This window comes from Trichechus manatus, unplaced genomic scaffold, assembly GCF_000243295.1.
Source record: "Trichechus manatus latirostris isolate Lorelei unplaced genomic scaffold, TriManLat1.0 scaffold00083, whole genome shotgun sequence".
Taxonomy (NCBI): domain Eukaryota; kingdom Metazoa; phylum Chordata; class Mammalia; order Sirenia; family Trichechidae; genus Trichechus; species Trichechus manatus.
The window spans coordinates 1,520,090-1,539,632 of record NW_004444019.1 but is presented as its reverse complement, the minus strand read 5'-3'; the positions used below and the strand labels follow the sequence as shown (position 1 = coordinate 1,539,632).

The following is a 19,543-nucleotide window of genomic DNA, read 5'->3' as shown; positions in this document are numbered from 1 at the left end:
ATATATACTGACTTATTTTTCTTCTACACACACAAAAAGATACACATTTTCTTCAAAATAGTTGAAAAATGTCATACTTTTTCATTTATCACATTATACTACTGTTGCTTATTTCCCACGAACACTGCACAAGAGTTCTTTCCCATTCTCTCAGGTATAAAACCAGACAAGAGTATCACTTCAACAACTACGGTCACTGGGTCTCACTGGGCTATCAATTAGCTGCAAAGCTTCAACTTCAGTCTAGAGTTCACAGAAATAGGCAGGTGAGAACTACAGTTATGAAATCTAGGGAAACGTAAAAAGTGGGGGAATTAGAAGACCTGTTTAACAATGAAAAATCTTCCTGATGGGCTAATACTGAAGACCATAAGTAGTCAATCTTTCATGTAAGTCCTTATTTAAAAGGATCTTAGCTATCTACTGCAGGCTGTAATTTTTTAATAATATTTTATTGTGCTATAGGTGAAAGTTTACACAGCAAATTAGGTTCCCATTTAACAATTTTTATATAAACTGCTCTGTGACATTGGTTACATTTTTCACAATGTGTCAGCATTCTCATTATTTCCATCTTGTTTGTTCTATTTCCATTAATCTAGCTCCCAGCCCCTCCTGACCTTCTTTCATCTTTGCCTTAGGGTAAATGGTGACCATTTGGTCTCATACAGTTGATTACTTAAGGAAGTACATTCATCATGGGTGATACTGTTTATTCTATAAGCAAATCTATTATATGGAAGAAAGGTGACCCCTGAAAGTGACTTCTGCTCCAACTTCAAAGGGTATGTTAGGATGACAGTCTCAGGGGTCTCATTAATTTTTAATTTTCTGACATAGTGAAGCACATATTGGAAAACATGTAGAACATATGATAGAATTTTTCAAAAGTACGGTTTTTCACAATTCTAAAAATCCATTTTTGAATTCATAATTCCATTAATTAAGCTGTTTAAGGATCACTGTTAATAAACATTTTTACCGTGAACTTTATGTTGTTTCCCTGCCTGCTGCTTTCAGAAACACACATGCCAACCCAGGCACAAGAGGGTAGAAATTCACAGTACCTCTGTCAAGTACTCGGGGGAGCCTGACACCGGGTAGGCTTTGGTAACAAATTTTGCCACAGAAGGCATGTTGATAAAACCTTTCCAGATGAAGTTCAAACGAGCCAGGAAAGTAGACTCAACTTCAACAGCTCCGGGCATCTCAGGACTAGAAAATGACATTAAAAAATTAGCAGCCTGAAGACATGTTCATTAATAAATCCATTTTCTACTAAGCCATCAGTTACTTCTATTTTAGCATGTCAAGAAGGCCAAAATATGTAAAGGCTAGTGATGAAACAGACACCCAGTTGAACCTGAATTTCAGATCAACAATGAATAGTTTAGTGTAAGTATGTCCCATGCAATATTTAGTATGTTTCATGCAATATATTTGGGACATGCTTATACTAAAGATTGTTCGTTGTTTATCTCAGATTTAATTTTAATTGGGTGTCCTGTATTTTTATTTGCTGAATCTGACAAACTATCAGTCCACAGGGAATACAAAGGACGGAGAAACATATTAAAGGACAGAGAAACATATTAAAGGAACCCAGGATGAGGTAATCAGCACCAGACTATGGGTAAATCTACAAGAACAAGCAGATTGCTTCAACAAAAAAAGTCAAGGAAAGAGGAGAAAAGTGACAGCAAAAGAGAGAGAACCTAGACTAAAAGGAGACTTAAGAGACACAAAAACTAATCACAACATGTAGATTTTATTTGGAGTCTGATTCAGGCTATAAAAAAAATTGTGACATTTATGATACTATTCATAATTTGAACACTGACTAGATATTTGATTATATTAAGGAATTTTCAGATATGATAATGGTATTGTGGATTTTTAAAATTTCTTATCTTTTAGAGATCCATATTGAAACGTTTATTGATGAACTTACATGACATACAGGAGAAAATTCACAATAATCTGGGAGAGAGGGAAGTGGAAGAGGTATAGATGTAACAAGACTGGCCTTGAGTTGGCTGCTTAAGCTTCATGAAAAGTACATGTAATTTCATTATACTTTTCTCTCTACTTCTGTGTATGTTTGAAATTCTCCATAATAAACTTTTTAAAAGGAAAAAAAAAAGGTCAAAATATGCAAAGGCTATTGATTAGAGAGGACATTTTCACTTTACAAATTTATCCTCACATTTACTTAAACATGTTGTACAAAGTCATCTTGCTTAGTTTAGGTGGAATATGGCCCAGAGAAGTGCAAGCAATTTTTCTTCAATAACCTATTTCCTGCCTCTTGGGACCAGCATAATTAAGAAGTGTTTTAAAGTCATGTCTTCACATACTCAAATCTCTGAATTAACTTTCAGAGTCTTATTCTTTTCTCCCAATTAGTTTAGAGTACAGGAAGGTATGGTTACTTTCTCAAAAGAAAGGTCCCTAAGAGAGATGTCACTTCTCTGTTTTTGAACACCCCCCTAGTATAATTTGGCAAAGATCTATTAACTACTATTATAGAAATTATCACTAAGAGAAAATTACCGTGAAACAGGAGAGAATGTTGACTTTGGAGACTCTTGCTTCTCATCTTCAAAGAAATCAGAAGCTAAAATATTTGAGGTTGAAGACAATGCATCTGCTATACTTTCTGCTTCATTGTCTGAATGTTTACGAGATACTCCAACAACAACTTTCACTTTTTTTGGAGAAAGATCATCTACAGGTGGTGCCATTCGACCTAAAAAACAGAAGACACCAAAATAAAACATTTTTGCAAACTGCAATTTCTATAATTTGATTAATTTTCACTTTCAAAACTATTTTCTTGATTCAATTTTTGAGTAACCCTACATTTTTTACTATCATCATTATTCATAATGAGTTATATTACACCTGTATTTAAGAATCAACAGGGAATTTACTAGTGTCCTCACCATCCCCAGCCCTCTTTTATATACAAGGACCTAAGCTTATCTGAAATGCAATTCATGACATACTGTGCAGAGTTCTACCTGTACTGTACTTAAGTTCCCTTTTCAAATCATTTTACAAATATTCTCGCCTAAATACAAAACATAAGTAAATATGTAATGTTGTTGTTAGCTGCTGTTGTGTCAATTCCGACTCATGGCAAGCCCATGTGTGCAAAGCAGAACTGCTCCCTAGGGTTTTCAAGGCTGTGACCTTTGTAAGCAGACTGCCAGGCCTGTCTTCGGAGGTACCTCTGGGTGGGTTCGAACTGTCAATCTTTCAGCAAGTAGTTAAGTGCTTAATCATTTGTGCCACCCAGGGACCCAAAATATGGAATAGATGGTATAATTCCTCGATTACTGATGTGAAGAATTAGGAAAAGAGGATGTTAAGCACCTCAGATAAACTGCAACAAAAGTCTTATAACTAGAACCCAAAATAGGTTTCTTGATTTCGTGACAAATATTTAACTGAATTATACCAAATTCCAAGTCTTGAGAAGTAACTTGAAGAAATGAGTAAAACAAATGTCTCCTACTTTGTGTATACGCAGCAGCAGTTCGTGACTATGTATGCACAGTGTAGTACTATTTATTTACAATGGTTTGTAAAACATGAAAAACATTAGTAAAGTTTAGAAAATGACTGGTTTTAAATTACAGCATCAAGGAAAAAATCACTCAAATTTTCTAAAAATAGGTCAAGCGTAAGTAGTATTTAACAAATGTTCTTCTGTACTACCATTAAATTTACTGAAATATTATCATAAAAATTATTAAAATTATACAGAAATAACCAAAAGTTATTTTTATTTAAGATTTCCCCCAGAAAACAACTAAATGAGTATGTTTTAAAAATACTGTAACACCATGGAAAATTTTCTTTCGGGATAATTATTAATCTCTAAAACACTATGGCTTCTCATTCGATACCAGCAGATAGTTTTCAAAATATGTGAACACAATTTTGACGATATCATCAACTATTTTCATCTGCAGTAAATTTACTCAATTTATATTTCATTTATTCTCTAGCTTAATGCTGAATGGCAGCGTATAAACTACCCTGAAGGATTTTTCAAGTTACTGAACAAAGTATGTCTCATCCCGTAAGCATAAAAAAATTTTTAAAAAAAGGTGAACCATGACTCTAGAGGTTTTAAAAACTGCTAATACTCCATCGTTAGAATAAACTGAATATAAACTGAAACTCTTCCTTGACATATTCCTATTCCCTATACCAAAATCCAGTCAACCTCCAAAACCTGTCAACAGCGCTGAACTTGTGTATCTCAAAGCCTCTGCTTATTTACGTCTCCATTGCTACCACTCTAATTTAAGCTACTATCATCTCCCACCCGGATTACTGTAAAGGCCTCCTATCTAGACTCCCTCCTTCCTCTCTTGGTTTCTTCCAATATAATCTCTACCCAAAGTCCCAGGGATTTTCATAAAATTTTAATCTTACTGTATTATTCTCCTGCTAAAAATCCTTCCATCAATATCTACTACTCTTAGATAAAATATCATAATCTCTAACATGGCCTACAAAAGTAGATATTCAGAGTTTTTGATCATGAACTACATTAAATATTTTATATCATCGCTCATTGTACACATACACACACACTCTCTCGTGTATGTGTGTGCCTGCAAAGACAGAGGGGAAAATCATTCTAGTTAATACGAATGGTGTGAGCTTGAGATGAATCAGGAAGAGGAGAAAGGTACAGATTTGACGGAAGACATATTTAAAGATCAAAATTTGTACTGTCATATTAAAAATAAAGAAAACCCACTGCCTTCAATTCCAACTCATAGTGGCCCTATAGGACAGAGTAGAACTACCGCATAGTTTCCCAAGAGCAGCTGGTGGATTCGAACTGCCAACTTTTTTGGTTAGCAGCAGAGTAACCACTGAGCAACCAGGGCTCTTTACTGCTGTATAGCGACTGTTTTTCAGACTTCATGTTCTGGTTCATTAGTAAGTTGTTAGGTGCCATCAAGTCAGTTCCTATTCATAGTGACCCTATGTATAACAGAACAAAACACTGCCCAGCCCTGCACCATCCTCACAATCAGTTATGCAGCCACTGTGTCAATCTGTCTTGTTGAGGGTCTTTCTCTCTTTTGCTGACCTCTACCAAGCCTTATGTCCTTCTCTACAGACTGGTCCCTCCTGATAACATGTCCAAAGTCTGTGAGGCATAGTCTCACTATCCTTGCTTCTAAGGAGCATGGTGGCTGTACTTCTTCCAAGACAAGATTTGTTCATTCTTTTGGCAGTCCATGGTATATCCAATATTCTTTGCCAACACCACAATTCAAAGACGTCAATTCTTTGCTTCAGTCTTCCTTATTCATTGTCCAGCTTTCACATGCTATGAGGTAACTGAAAACACCATGGCTTGGGTCAGGTGCACCTTAATCTTCAAGGTCACATCTTTGCTTTATAACACTTTAAAGAGGTCTTTTGCAGTTGATTTGCCCAGTGCAACGCGACCTTTGATTTCTTGACTGCTGCTTACATGGGTGTTGATTGTAGATCCAAGTAAAATGAAATCCTTAACAACTTCAATCTTTTCTCCGTTTATCATGATGTTGCTTATTGGTCCAGTTGTGAGAATTTATGTTTTATGTTGAGGTATAATCCATACAGAAGGCTGTAGTCTTTGATTTTTATCAGTAAGTGCTTCAAGTCCTCTTTGCTTTCAGCAAGCTAGGCTGTGTCACCTGCAAAACGCAGGTTGTTAATGAGACTTCCTCCAATCCTGATGCCCCGTTCTTCTTCATGTAGTCCAGATTCTCAGATTATTTGCTCAGCATACAGATTAAATACATATGGTGAAAGGATACAATACCCTGATGCACATCTTTCCTGACTTTAAACCACGCAGTATGGCCCTGTTCTGTTCAAACGGCTGCCTCTTGGTCTACGTACAGGTTCCTCATGAGCAAAATTAAGTGTTCTGGGATTCTCATTCTTCACAATGTTATCCATAATTTGTTATGATCCACACATTTGAATGCCTCTGCATAACTAATAAAACATAGGTAAACATCTTTCTGGTATTCTCTTTCAGCCAGGACCTATCTGACATCAGCAATGATATCCCTGGTTCCATGTCCTCTTCTGAATCCGGCTTGAATTTCTGGCAGTTCCCTGTCGATGTACTTCTGCCGCTGCTTTTGAATGATCTTCAGCAAAATTTTACTTGCATGTGATATTAATATCATCGTTGGATAATTTCTGCATTTGGCTGGATCACCTTTCTTGGGAATAGGCATAAATATGGATCTCTTCCAGTCAGTTGGTCAGGTAGCATTCTTCCAAATTTCTTGGTACAGACAAGTTAGCACTTTCAGCCCTGTATCCGTTTGCTGAAACATCTCAGTTGGTATTCCGTTAATTCCTGGAGCCTTGTTTTTCACCAATGCCTTTAGTGTAGCTTGGACTTCTTCCACCAGTACCGTCGGTTCCTGATCATATGCTACCTCCTGAAATGGTTTAATATCGACCAATTCTTTTTAGTACAGTGACTCTGTATATTCTATCTTCTTTGGATGCTTCCTGGGTCGTTTAATATTTTCCCTGTAGAATCCTTCACTATTGCAACTTGAGGCCTGAAGTTTTTCTTCAGTTCTTTCAGCTTGAAAAACACCTAGCATGTTCTTCCCTTTTGGTTTTCTAACTCCAGGTGTTTGCACGTCATTATAATACTGTACTTTGTCTTCTTGAGCTGCCCTTTGAAATCTTCTGTTCAGCTCTTTTACTACATTGTTTCTTCCATTTGCCTTTGCTACTTGATGTTCAAGAGCAAGTTTCAGAGTCTCTTCTGATATCCATTTTGGTATTTTCTTTCTCTTCTGTGTTTTTAATGACCTCTTGCTTTCTTCATGTATGATGTCATTCCACAATTCATCTGGTCTTCAGTTATTAGTGCTCAATGCATCAAATCTATTCCTGAGATGGTCTCTAAATTCAGGTGGGATCTATTCGAGGTTGTACCTTTGGCTCTCATGGACTTGCTCTAATTTTCTTCAGTTTTAACTTGAACTTGCATATGAGCAGTTGATGGTCTGTTCCGCAGTTGGTCCGTTTTTGTTCTGACCGATGATACTGAGCTTTTCCATCATCTCTTTCCACAAATATAGTCGATCTGATTCTTGTGTATTCCATCTGGTGAGGTCCGCGTGTACAGTGGTTGTTTATGTTGTTGAAAGAAGTTATTTGCAATGAATAAGTCATTGGTCTTGCAAAATTCTATCATGCGATCTCCGGCATTGTTTCTGTCACCAAAGGCCGTATTTTCCAACTAACAATCCTTCTTCTTTGTTTCCAACTGTCACATTCCAATCACCAGTAATTATCAATGCGTCCTGATTGCATGTTTGATCAATTTCAGACTGCAGAAGTTGGCAAAAATCTTCAATTTCTTCATCTTTGGCCTTAAGGGTTGGTGGGTAAATTTGAATAACAATTGTATTAACTAGTCTTCCTTGTAGATCATTAGTAGTAGGGAGTGACCATCAAACCAACACTAGGAAAACAAAAACCTACTTAAATTACAAATACTGTTATGCAAACACAAGTATCTCCATTTCAAAATGAAGGCACAATTTTAGGAAGAAAAATTTCTGATTACCTATGCAAATTTTACAGTTAAGATCAAAAAGATGCTGTCTATGTTGACTAGTGGTATCCTTAGACATTGAGTCAATCTCCTCTTTTTGTTTTTCAGATTCTTCTATCTTCTCCAATGACTTATTAGCTGTAGGTTCCTAACAAAAGAGAGTAAAAATCAGTTTTAGTTGATAAAATGTGGCCTCAATTCATAAAATCATTCTACATTTCATGTTAGGGTTTTTCCCTAACTGAAAGTGTTGCATTCATAGGTTGTTTTCACTATTTCTTAAAAAAAAAAAAGCTAGATATTAATTATGACATAAAATAGAGCAAAAACTTAAAACATTCCTCATTCTCCAAGGTTTCTAACAAGATTTTCAAATTATTTTCTCACTAATATTTGAAAATAAGAAATGCTGCACCAGCTCTCAAACTGCAATCTGCCTAAAATGTGCCTAGAGATTTCCAAGCCTACCAGGAAATTCATGAAGTCAGTGAGAGAGCTCAGGAATCTACACTTAACAAGTGTTTAGCAGATGTCTGTAACGCAGACAGCCTGCATACTGTGTGTGTGATCTACAAACAGACAAACGATACTCTGAACATCTCAAAAACCATTAAACCGATGAAATAGGCTATTTCAAAATGTATACATTCTTAAAAATTCTTCTATTTTAAGAGCATTAAGCAAATAAATCTTGGTCTGAATTTTCACATTTAGAGTACTACAAAACATGACATTTTTATCTTTACCTGTATTTCCATGGCAGCTTCCTGCTCTTTCATTGGGGCATCACTCTCAATTTCTATTTCACCTTTATGAGTTATTTTTGTGATTGGTCGTCTTTCAACTTCTCTCTGCTCTTTCTCAATCATCTCTATGGTCTAACAGGAAATATTTTAAAATAAATTTATTTCATAATTTAAAGTATATATTTCCAAATCTACAAGTTTAAATAATATTAAGAGCTTACCTAAAAATAAAAGAATTATCACAGATGATTTTTTAATCTTTAGGTAGTCTCTTGTATAACAAACATCTACCGAGTGTTTATATATATGACTGATACTGTTTTAAGTGGTGGAGTTATAAGAAAAAGGCCCTATACCTGAGCTTGAGTAGTTCACACATATATTAACAGGAAGCAATTAAAGTGCAATGTAATTTTCAAAGTTATGAAACATGATATTTATATTTAAAATTTGCTTTCTAGTTTAGTACTTTAGCAGATGCCACAAAGAAATGAGATCTATGTTGCTCTTAGGTTTCTAACTTGATGTTACAGCATCTCCCAAAATAGCAGAGGTATACTCAAACATCAAAAATAATCAGGTAGTCCTGTATCAGTTGTCTCCTGGCTGAGTTTGCTTAGTGGCAGTAATAATTCACAGTTGAACAAGCTCAGCAGTAAAACCTAAAAATGAAGCAACTATAGCAAGCAGTAGGAAGAGAGTTGAGAGTAGGATGGAGTAAGGAGTGTAAAGAAGGGTCTAGTTTATTTCCCCTTTGTTAAGCAGCAATCATTCTTTTAAAGAAAGAAATCAAGCACATGGCCTAAAAGAAGTACAACTTGGCCTTTAATGTAGATGACCCTTGCAGCAACAGTTTCAAAGCAGAAAAGAGACATGTCACACTTGGGGTATGGAAAGAAAGAAAAGGTGGTGATACTATTTTCAAAACAGGGATAAAGAGGAGAAAGTACACAAGGTGAAGGTCAAGAAACATGTGAATACTGTGGTTCAAACCAGACGTGGCACAGGATCTACACGGAGGATTAGCGTCTAAGATTCAAGTAAAGATTATGGACAAAAGAATGAGGTAAAATAATATAAAGTTAATATGAATATAATGTCAGGGTTCAGTAACCAGTATTTTCTAGAATAAAGGGCTAATATTCTGAGGTAATGCAGTAAAAATGTCAGATAACATGGCTATCTCACTATCACAGTAAGTCACATATCACTTAATTAATCTTTCAAGTTCACAGTCCCTCAATCCCGAAATGAAAACTCTTGGCATCGATGACTTTCAGAATTTTTTGGTTTTAAAAATGCAATAGAATGCACATGGCACTTATTACTTACATAACACTTTAGTTGGGTCTGGAGCAGCACCCCATAATTAAACACACAATATTTTATGAATATGAACATTCACAGACATCAGTTCAGGTCAGGTTTTATCAATGAATAAGTTAAGAAAAAAACTTATTTTTCAGACATGTGGCATTCAAAATTGTGAATAAAGGATTGTAAACCTGTATAAATTTTCATTCTAAGACTCCACAAATTATCAATATTTATAATACCTTCAAACTGTGTTCCTGAAAAAATGTAGTTCTTTTCTCTATCCTTCTCATTTACAAAATATAATAACAAAACTCAAGGTAATTCATAAGCCGATAACGAGAGGAAATAAAGAGAAAAGTTGCAAAGATTCGGAAACATAAAAGACAGAATTTAAGAACTAGAGGAATGGAGGATAAGTAATCAGAAGGACCACAGAATAGAAAGTCTGGTTACTATGCAAATCTGTGTTGAATTACCTCTGTATAATTTTTCCCCAATGGCTGAAAAATACGGGTTTTGATAAAGTCAAATGCATATTCACAGATAATCTTACATGTCTGTTTTCTCTTCGTCTCCAAGCAGCTAACTCTTTAGAAGCTAGTTCTTCTGGACTCATTCTTATAAGATGATCCGGGGTTACTTCTCCTTTTAGCACTTTTTTAAATAATATCTGGAAAGGTTTAAAAATGGGAAGGAAAGGAGAGACAGATTTTAAAAAAGAGGAGCTACTGTAGAGGAACTTGTAATAATAAATTTTGTAATTTTGAATCCTGATTTACAGATGTTTAATATTTTATATATTACCTACTGCACAAAGAATAAATGGCAGTCTTGTACTCTAAGAGCTTATCATCTAAGGCAGATAAGACACACATTTCATAGAAAATCAACACATAATGGAAAACCATACACAGGGGAACCATTATAATACCTATTCAGAAGTTTTACTATGTCTGGGACAGACTCTGACCATCACAATAAACCATCTATAGTATAGCCAGGTATTGCTGTACTATACTATTCAGCTTTACCGAATGTAATATCTTTCATATTTTTAAGATTTTATGTCCAAACTCTGATAGGCTTGGAGAGAATTCCAGAGCAAAGAACCAAATGCAAGAAAGAATCCTAAAGGAAGTAAGTCTTTATTTGCTTACTGAAGAAAAGCTTCCAAATTATATAATCACGAAGTATCTGATCCTCCAGGACCATGATGGCAGGTACTGCACAAAGATTCTCCTTAAGCAGCTGTTAGTATACTCTAAAAAAATTATCTCATATTGCATACCCCAGCAAATATCATTATATAAATTTACAAATTTATGTCACTTATGTGAAAAGCTTATATTACTGAAGCAAATATGCCAGAGGTTTGCATCTAATTATATTGTAACTATTACTTAGAGTCACCTGTAGCAAAAACTCCTGTTGGGACTAGGTAAGTTTACACAGAAGAAATCAGTCGTGCTCTGAACTTTTAAAATGTTCAATGGCATCAGTTATGTTTTGTGCATTAATCAAAGGCCTACTTTTGGTGCAAGCATGCATGCGTGCACACACACGCACACATATACACATAGCTTTTAGATTCCACTAAGTCTCAAACAAGAAACTCCAGGAAAGATTTGGGGTCCAATTAATGTTTACTCCACTGTTAAAAGATATTCAGAACTAAAGTTATATTCAATTTAGTAAAACTGTTTTAAAGTAGATTTCGTTTTTATTTAAACATAATTTACTTTCTTTCAGCTCTATATTCAGACTTAAAAGTAATAATATATTGTTGAATTTTGGTTTAACAGAGCTTTTTAAGAATACATATGAATAAAGTTTTTAATAAACTGGATTAAAGAAAAGGACAGTGAAGAATAGAGAACTGACATAACTCAGGTTAAGCTATATCTAGTATGTCACTTAAACCTATTCTGTAATACTACTCACTACTATGCAGAATTCAGCCTGGTGAGCAGCGAAAGGATTTTTATTAAAATTACATGTTCTAATTCAAAAGGCAATTCCAAAGTCTCACTCCAAAGAATAAATTATAGATCTATTATATTACATTCTCAGATTCCTTTGTATTCAAGAAAGTTTGAAGTATAAATATCCACAGACATGAACAAAACATACTTACACTGTTTTTAGGGTCTTTCAGGTTAAACATCAAACTTCTGTATTTATTCTTATATTTAGCATCTGTGTCCCGAAAAAAAGAGAAAAGCTCTTTCTCAATTTTTGTGGCAACTTTTGCAGCCTTTTCCTCTGGTACCTTCAAATTTGAGTCTGTAAGTCTTAAAAAATTAAAACAATTCAATTATTTTTGAAACACCTGAACAGTATATTATTCAATCTTATACAATAATGATTTGTTACCTTTTCATAAGAATGTCTTTGAGAGAATGTCTGACACTCTGTCTGATCTGATCTGCAGAAGGTTTAGAAGTAGAAGCAGCAGATGGATGCACATTAGGCACTCCCCCTTTATCAACTTTCTTCTTTTTTATCTCTTGCTTTTCATGAGTACCTAATTCAAAGTCATGAAATTGTTTATAAAAAGTTATTTTTCCATTATACTGCATAAGTATGTTATAAACAAAATTGACTGACTAAAACCAAACACCAAACCAAACCAAACCCGTTGCTGTGGAGTCGATTCCAACTCATAGTGACTCTACAGGGGCAGAACTGCCCATAGGGTTTTCAAGGAGCTAGTGGTGAATTCAAATTGCAGACCTTTTGGTTAGCAGCCCAGCTCTTAACCATTTCACCACCAGGGCCACAAAACCAAATCCACTGCTGTCAAGTCAATTCCGACTCATAGTGACCCTACAGGACAGAGTAGAACTGCCCCACAGGGTTTCCAAGGAGTGGCTAGTGGATTCGAACTGCCGACCTTTTAATCAGTAGCTGGCCAGGCTCTTAACTATAAGTCACTAAGATCAGAATCCATATTCCATATTAAAATATCCAACACTGAAATTTTAATTAAAATGAATAGTCACCAAAAAAAAAAAAAAAAACTCAATCGTGAATAAAAAGTGGTCCTTAAAGCTATAAAATGTATATACTTTTTCCCCATTTTACATAACAGCTTTCATAGCTGGTTACTTCTCAGATATATATATTAATTAACTTTAAAAAAAAGCTATTTAGAAAATCTCATCTGAACTTCTTAGTTGAGCAGATAATTTACTGACCTTACAAACACCAAAAATGCATGAATCTCCTCTGGTTTAATTGTGCTTGATGTTATTAAGTTCAGTGCTAAACTTTCCTAATGATTTTCTTATTCCGTAATTGCTAATTCCTAAGCATCTCCAAAATCTCAATATCAAATATTCCACTACTCTCACTACTACCTCCTATTATACTACCTCATTTATTCTAGAATTCTCTCATTCCAATAATTTTTACATCTATCATTTTTATCATCTTCATTTACCCACATACCCAACTTAGATAGTCCAACACTATTACCACTTCCTTGCATACTTTAACACCTTTAATTCCCTCTACTTTAAACATCTGTGTTGGCAAACCCACAACCCTAGTGAAAGTCAACTTTCATCCTTCACCCAAATATTCTACGAACAGGTGAAGGCGACTGGAGAAAAACAAGCACTGGTGCTGACAGATCTCACTTTAAGTTTATAATCACAAGTCTCGAGTAGGTACCTCAATCTGCTGCCCTAATCATATTATATTTCCTAGTATATTTATTCTCCCACTTTCCAAGGTACTTATTTCACACTTTTTCTCCTCTCTTCTTAAATCAACAATACTTCCTTCTTCAACTTCAATCTCATTTGACTGATTTTTCTCATTTCATATTTACACACTGAGAAAAATGTCAGCTACCGCATCTTCCCATCACCAAATCTAACCTACCTGCATCTGTCTTTCCCCCTACCATATACAGTCTTCCTTCCTGCTACAATGGATGAACCACCCCTGCTCTATGACCAAACCCTCCATGGAGTGCATCTCATCCCATCTTGTGTCTTCAGGGATTCTTCTCTTCAACTATCACCTCACTGTCCTGCATTATAAATTTCTCCTTCTCTACTGGATCATTCCTATCAATCTTAAAAGCATGCTACAATATCTCCTTAAAAAAAAAAAATCCCTTGACCCCATATCCATCTCTAGCTACATCATTTCTGATCCCCTAAACAGTAAAATTCCTTTAAAGAGTTATCTGTAATCAATATACGTAGTTCTTTCCCTTCCCTTCTTCCATAAGCCAGTATAACTGGCTTTTGCCCCCATGGTCCCCTAAAACCATCTAGTCAAGGTCACCAATGGTCTCTACTTGCTATGTCACAGATTTACCAATCTGTGTTCATCATATTATTTGGCCAGACAACAACTGACTCAGTTGATCTTTCCCTCCTTCTTGAAACTTGACCTGACTTCTAGGCCATATAATCTCTTGGTTCTCCTCTTACCTCACAGACCATCTTAGTCTCCTTTGCTAGATCCTCTCCTCTTCCCGACTTCTAAACTCTGGTGCTTCCCAAGGGTTCTGTTTCTGCCTCTTCACTACTGAACTCTCTTTGTAGGTGTTTACATCTATGTCCACGATTTTAAATAACAACTATGCTCTGATAAATCCCTAATTTATATACTAGCCCCTGAAGTCTTCTCTAAGCACGAGACTCATGAGCCAAGGATTTACTCAAACATCTCCACATGGACGTTTAATAGGCATACCAAAGTTAAAACAGCCAAAACATTTTTTTTTTTTTAATTTTCCTCCCCAAATCTTCTCTCAGTCATTCTCATCTCAGTAAATGGCACCAACATTTACCCAATCATCCTCTAAGACTCTCTTTCCTTCATCTACCTAAATCTATTCCAGCAGCAAGTTCTGTCAACTCTACTTATAAAATATATCTGAATTTGACCACTTCTCACTACTTCCATTGTACCTCTGGTACAAACTACCATCATGTCTTCCTGGGATACTACAACAGACTCCTAACTGGTCTATTCACTGTCTCTCCTACCCTCCCCCCTGCTTACAGTCACTCTCCAGAGCAACCAGATTGTACAAAATCGTCTAAAGGCTTTCCATTATTCAGAATAAAACATAAATTCTTTGCCATGGCCCCAAAAGTACTATATAATTTTCTCTGAATTCATTTTCTACAACTCTATCCCTCATGTATTACCTTCCACTCCCTCCAAAATGACCTTCTGGCTCCTTGAATGCCAAGACTGTTTCTACCTCAAGGCCTACCAACGTAAGTTCCCTCCCTAGTCCCTCTACCTCCGAAATTTGCATCCCTTCAAATCCTACCTCATAAGTTACTCCCTCCTCGTTGCATAGATGTGCTATACTATAATTGCCCTCCACCTTCTTCGTAGCTACTAACGGACATAATAGCTACTAATGAACAGAAAGTATATGCCTTAGGGGGAGATGATTGTCTTCTGACAGACACAAAACATTTGTCTACCTTAGTGAGATAAAGGAAGAAGGATTGTTCACTGACATCAGTTAAGTCTAGAATAGCTGATCAGGAGATGGTCACACACCCTGAGGAGAGGGAAATGCGCAGCGCCTCTGCCTGCAGGGTTGCCTTTCCCTTTTATTACCTTCTTACCCTATTCTCTTTCTGTATATGCTGTTTGGCACATAATCATTCTAGCTTGCTAGTATATTAACCCCGAGAGAGGAGCTTTTGGGTTCCTTGTCCATGGTGTTAAGTGGGGCACACTGGTATCTGACCGTAACATCCCACCCTAGCACGAGAGCCTAACTTCGGGGAACCTTGGATGAGGATGATGTTTGCTGTTCTACTCTTTCCTGTCCTGTTTACTCTGTGAGTAATAAATACCTGTTGATCACATCATTAGAATTATGTCTGGCCCGTCTTCTGCTCTAAATGGTTCTTCACACTAAGAACCTGTGAACTCAGTACACTGTACCTCCTTCATTCTATCTGAAACAGAAGTTCCCACTCCTCCCCGACAGTGACTCTCTATTCCATTACACTAGTTATTCTTCATAATGCCTAAACTCTCTAAAATGATGTATCACTTTCTTTTGTCAACTTATTGTCTTTTTTTTTTTGTCAAGTTATTGTCTGTCTTCTTCCATTAGTATTTAAGTGTCATGAGGGCAAGAACCTTATTAGGTTTACCAGTGAGTTCTCAGAATTTAAAGCAATAGTTTTTTTTTTTTTTAATTTCAAGTAAGGTCAGTCACCTGAACTATTTATATTGCCATTAAAAAAAAATTATTGCCATTAAAAAAAATTCCCTAAATATACTAATAGACTGTGTACGACATAAAATATAAATACATTAGCTGTATGATAATATATTTTAACCTCACAACCTAGTTTTGAAGCTTTTTCTCCTGTGCAAGTAACGGTAGTAGACTCCTTTGTTATTTTTTCACTTTTTTCTTCTGAAGATCGCCGAGGTAAAACTGGTTGTCCCATCTTTCGAACAGGAGCTAGCTGCCATTTTTTAATCTCACTATCTCTGCATTCTGATGAGTTTTTGCCTTCACCAGATTCCTGGAAAATAGTATGTAATTCATTAGAAAGAAAACTATTAAACCATCTTTAAATATAAACCAAACCTCAAAGGTATGTGGAGGGAAAAAAATTAAACCTAATTAATATTAAAAACCAATGAAGATATCAAACATATTTTATTCTTTAATCCAGCAATTGTTTAAAAGTTTTTTAAAAAGATTTATGAAAACAGCTCTCAATTACTAGCACAAAAGATTGACCCTTTTATTCAAAATCCATTTGTTAAGCACCTATTTTCTGCAATACCATACTTGGCACAGAAAAAGACCTCAATAAATAGTTCAACATAAAATCCAAGGATAAGAAGTGACAACTGAAAAACAGATTCCAAAAACTAAAATCAGACAAGTCTCAATAAAATTGAGCAGTCCAACATCAAAAAGAAAAGGAAACAATCACTTGGATAGGGCATGCATTTCAAAATCAGATTAACTTCATTTTCTTTTCTGATATCAAGTCTCAGACTGGTATACAGAGGGAAGTTTCTCAAAATGTTAACAATGTTAATATTTTATACTCCCTTTTTTGGCAAGATGGAGATAACTGAACTAAACGACAATACGACGATGGTCTAAATGGTCAAGAAATCATATACAAGAAGTGATGATCAATGGTTAATCATAAATAAAAGCTTTCCAAAACATGCTAAAAACTGTTCCTGAGGGGGCTCTCAGATCCATTTTATCAATTAATTTGATGTTAATCAAAACAGATATAGGGCGGAGCCAACACGGCACCCTAAACAGAAGCATCATGCTGTCCCTCTGCAGCAAAGACCCAAAAAACTAAGTAAAACAAATACAAACGTCAATCCTGGAACCCTAAGCATCAAATGAAGGGATAAAGAATTAGATAAGACAACAAAGAACAGAAGAAACCAAACAAAAACAGAGACCAAGGAGAGATACAGAGTGGAAGTCACCTGTCAACTAACACAGCACAGCTTTGCCATCTTGCAGCACAGTCAGAAACAACTCTGGACAGGGAATATAGGAAGGCAACTCCATGGAGCTCCCAATAGGAGACAGAGCACCTGGTCATCAGGAAAACACGCTTTCCCACCCCGACCCTTCTGCCCTGTACGCCACCCCAGCACTTCCTGATGGGCCGTGCTGTGCCGCTCAGCTACAGCGCTACTGGCCTGCCATCACTTCGGCTTCCTCCTCAACCCCATCCCCACCCACTGGCTCTTGTCATGCCATTTTTTCCCTTTCTTGCTTTTCTTCCTCCCTCCCACCTAGCTCCATATGCCACCCCTACCCCTTCCAGATGAGCAACTCTGTACAGCTCAGCTAGAGAGCTACCTGCCTACCATTACTCCATATCTGTCCTGCACCCACCTGCTGGCTCCTACCATGCCATTCTTCTTTTTTTACCATACTTCCTTTTCTTTCTCCCTTCTACCTAGCCCCATACAGCACCTCTTCCCGCCAGGCTGTGCTGCACCACCAGAGGTAGAGAGCTAATGGCCTGAAGCCAGCCTAAATCGATCCCCACCTCTCCCACCCACTGGCTCCAGCTATGCCACTTTTTATTTTTTCCCTTTCTTCCTTTTCTTTCTCCTTCCCACCTAGCCCTGTACCCCACTTCTACCCCTTCCCACAGGGCAACACACCACAGTGCCTTGGCTAGAGAGCACTGGCCAATCGATACCCCTGGTCTATCCTGCCCCCCACCTGCTGGCTGCTGCTCTATCCTTTGTTTCTCTTTTTCCCTGTTCTTCTTTTTCTTTCTCTGTCCAACCTAGCCATGTACACCACCTCTATCACTTCCCACCGGGCCTTGCCACACCGCCATGGGTAGAGAGCTACTGACCCGCCACCACCATGGGTACCCCATACCCTCAACTGCCAACTTCCACAGCGCCATTTTCCCCCCTTTCTTCCTTTTCTTTCTCCCTACCACCTAGCCCTGTATGCCATGTCTACCCCCTCCTGCCAAGGCACGCCATACTGCTGTGGGTAGAGAACCACTAGCATGCTGCTAATCTGGACCCACCTCACCCCCACTGGCTCCCACCACACCATTCTTCTTTTTTTCCCCTTCTTCCTTTTCTTTCTCCCTCCCACCTACACCCATACGCCACCTCTCTTTCTGTCAAGCTACGCCACACTGCTGTGGCTGGGGAGCCAGAGGCCCAGTGCCACCCTGGGACTGACTCACCCCCACTGCCATATCCTACTGCACCATTTTTTCTTTTTCTTTCCCTTTTTTCTTTTTCCCTCCCACCTACTCTGTACAACACATCATCCCCCCTTCCACAGACCCCCATGTCTGCTCTACCCCAATGCACCAGCTATTCTTTATCCTTTCTGTTCTCCTTACCTAACCTCATACACCACCCCTCCCTTCCTGCTGGCCTTCATGGTGCCACCGTGGCTACAGCATGCTCGGCTCAGGCCTGCAGCCACACCAGGCTCACATATCCCCTCCCTCCTGCCACTTGACCGGCTGCTGAATGGAGAGAAGCAAGCCCATACCACTCCCCGTCCAACACCCTCAATTCTCTGACAAGGGGCTGTGAATGCTCCCACACCACTCGACTAACACCAGGAGGCAGACAGCAACCACCCAGTCCGTCCTCAGCCACCCTGTCAAACCAGTATACAGCAAAGCAGGCGGGTCCTGTCAGCTGCTGTACAGAGTTATTGTGCCCACAGACGAACAAGTAGCAAAGCATGCCTGGCCCACTTGCCCTGATATAGCAAAACAAAACAAAGAAGCAGGATGAAAAAAACAAACACACAATAAATACAGAAAACAGTGTCTTAATGTCTTGGAGACAGCAAACAATTATCAAAAAATATAAAAAGCAGGACAAGATGGCTCCAGCAAATAACCAAAATAAAGAAACAGATGATCTTCCAGTACAAGAAAAGGCAGTAAAACTACCTGATATGGAATTCAAAGTTTAATATTTAAGGCTCTCCAAGAGATAGATAAAGAGATCAAGGAAAACCAAGAAAAAAATAGAAAAAAAATATAGAAAACTAACAAAAACAGTCAAAATCAAGAATAACAAATAGAAGAATTCAAGAAAATAATACAAGAACAAAACATCAAAATGAATAAACAAGCGGAAATCATATAAAAACAGCAAGTACCACTACAAAAGATAAACAACAAAATTTCAGAAATGGACAACTCAATAGAAGGTTTTAGGAGCAAATGTGAAACAATGGAAGATAAAATCAGCAACATTAAAGACAAACCCATGGACGTCACTTTGAGGAAAAATCGGACAAAAGAATGAAGAAAAATGAAGAAAACCTAAGAATTATGTGTGCCACAATGAGGAGCAAAAATGTGCATGT

General features: G+C 37.1%; 1 protein-coding gene across 4 annotated transcripts in view; it reads right to left on the bottom strand.

Moving 5' to 3' along the window:
- Nucleotides 1-19,543, bottom strand: part of PHF3 (PHD finger protein 3) — a 95,625-nt gene that overhangs the window by 6,771 nt on the left and 69,311 nt on the right. For all 4 annotated transcript variants that reach the window (XM_023735860.1, XM_023735858.1, XM_023735857.1 and 1 more), the window contains 8 exons: nucleotides 16,025-16,208; nucleotides 12,052-12,202; nucleotides 11,813-11,969; nucleotides 10,232-10,348; nucleotides 8,362-8,493; nucleotides 7,628-7,763; nucleotides 2,554-2,749; nucleotides 1,068-1,215 (listed from right to left, as the gene is read on the bottom strand). In XM_023735860.1, the coding sequence (XP_023591628.1) occupies nucleotides 1,068-1,215; nucleotides 2,554-2,749; nucleotides 7,628-7,763; nucleotides 8,362-8,493; nucleotides 10,232-10,348; nucleotides 11,813-11,969; nucleotides 12,052-12,202; nucleotides 16,025-16,208 (1,221 nt within the window). The remainder of the gene's footprint in view (nucleotides 1-1,067; nucleotides 1,216-2,553; nucleotides 2,750-7,627; nucleotides 7,764-8,361; nucleotides 8,494-10,231; nucleotides 10,349-11,812; nucleotides 11,970-12,051; nucleotides 12,203-16,024; nucleotides 16,209-19,543) is intronic.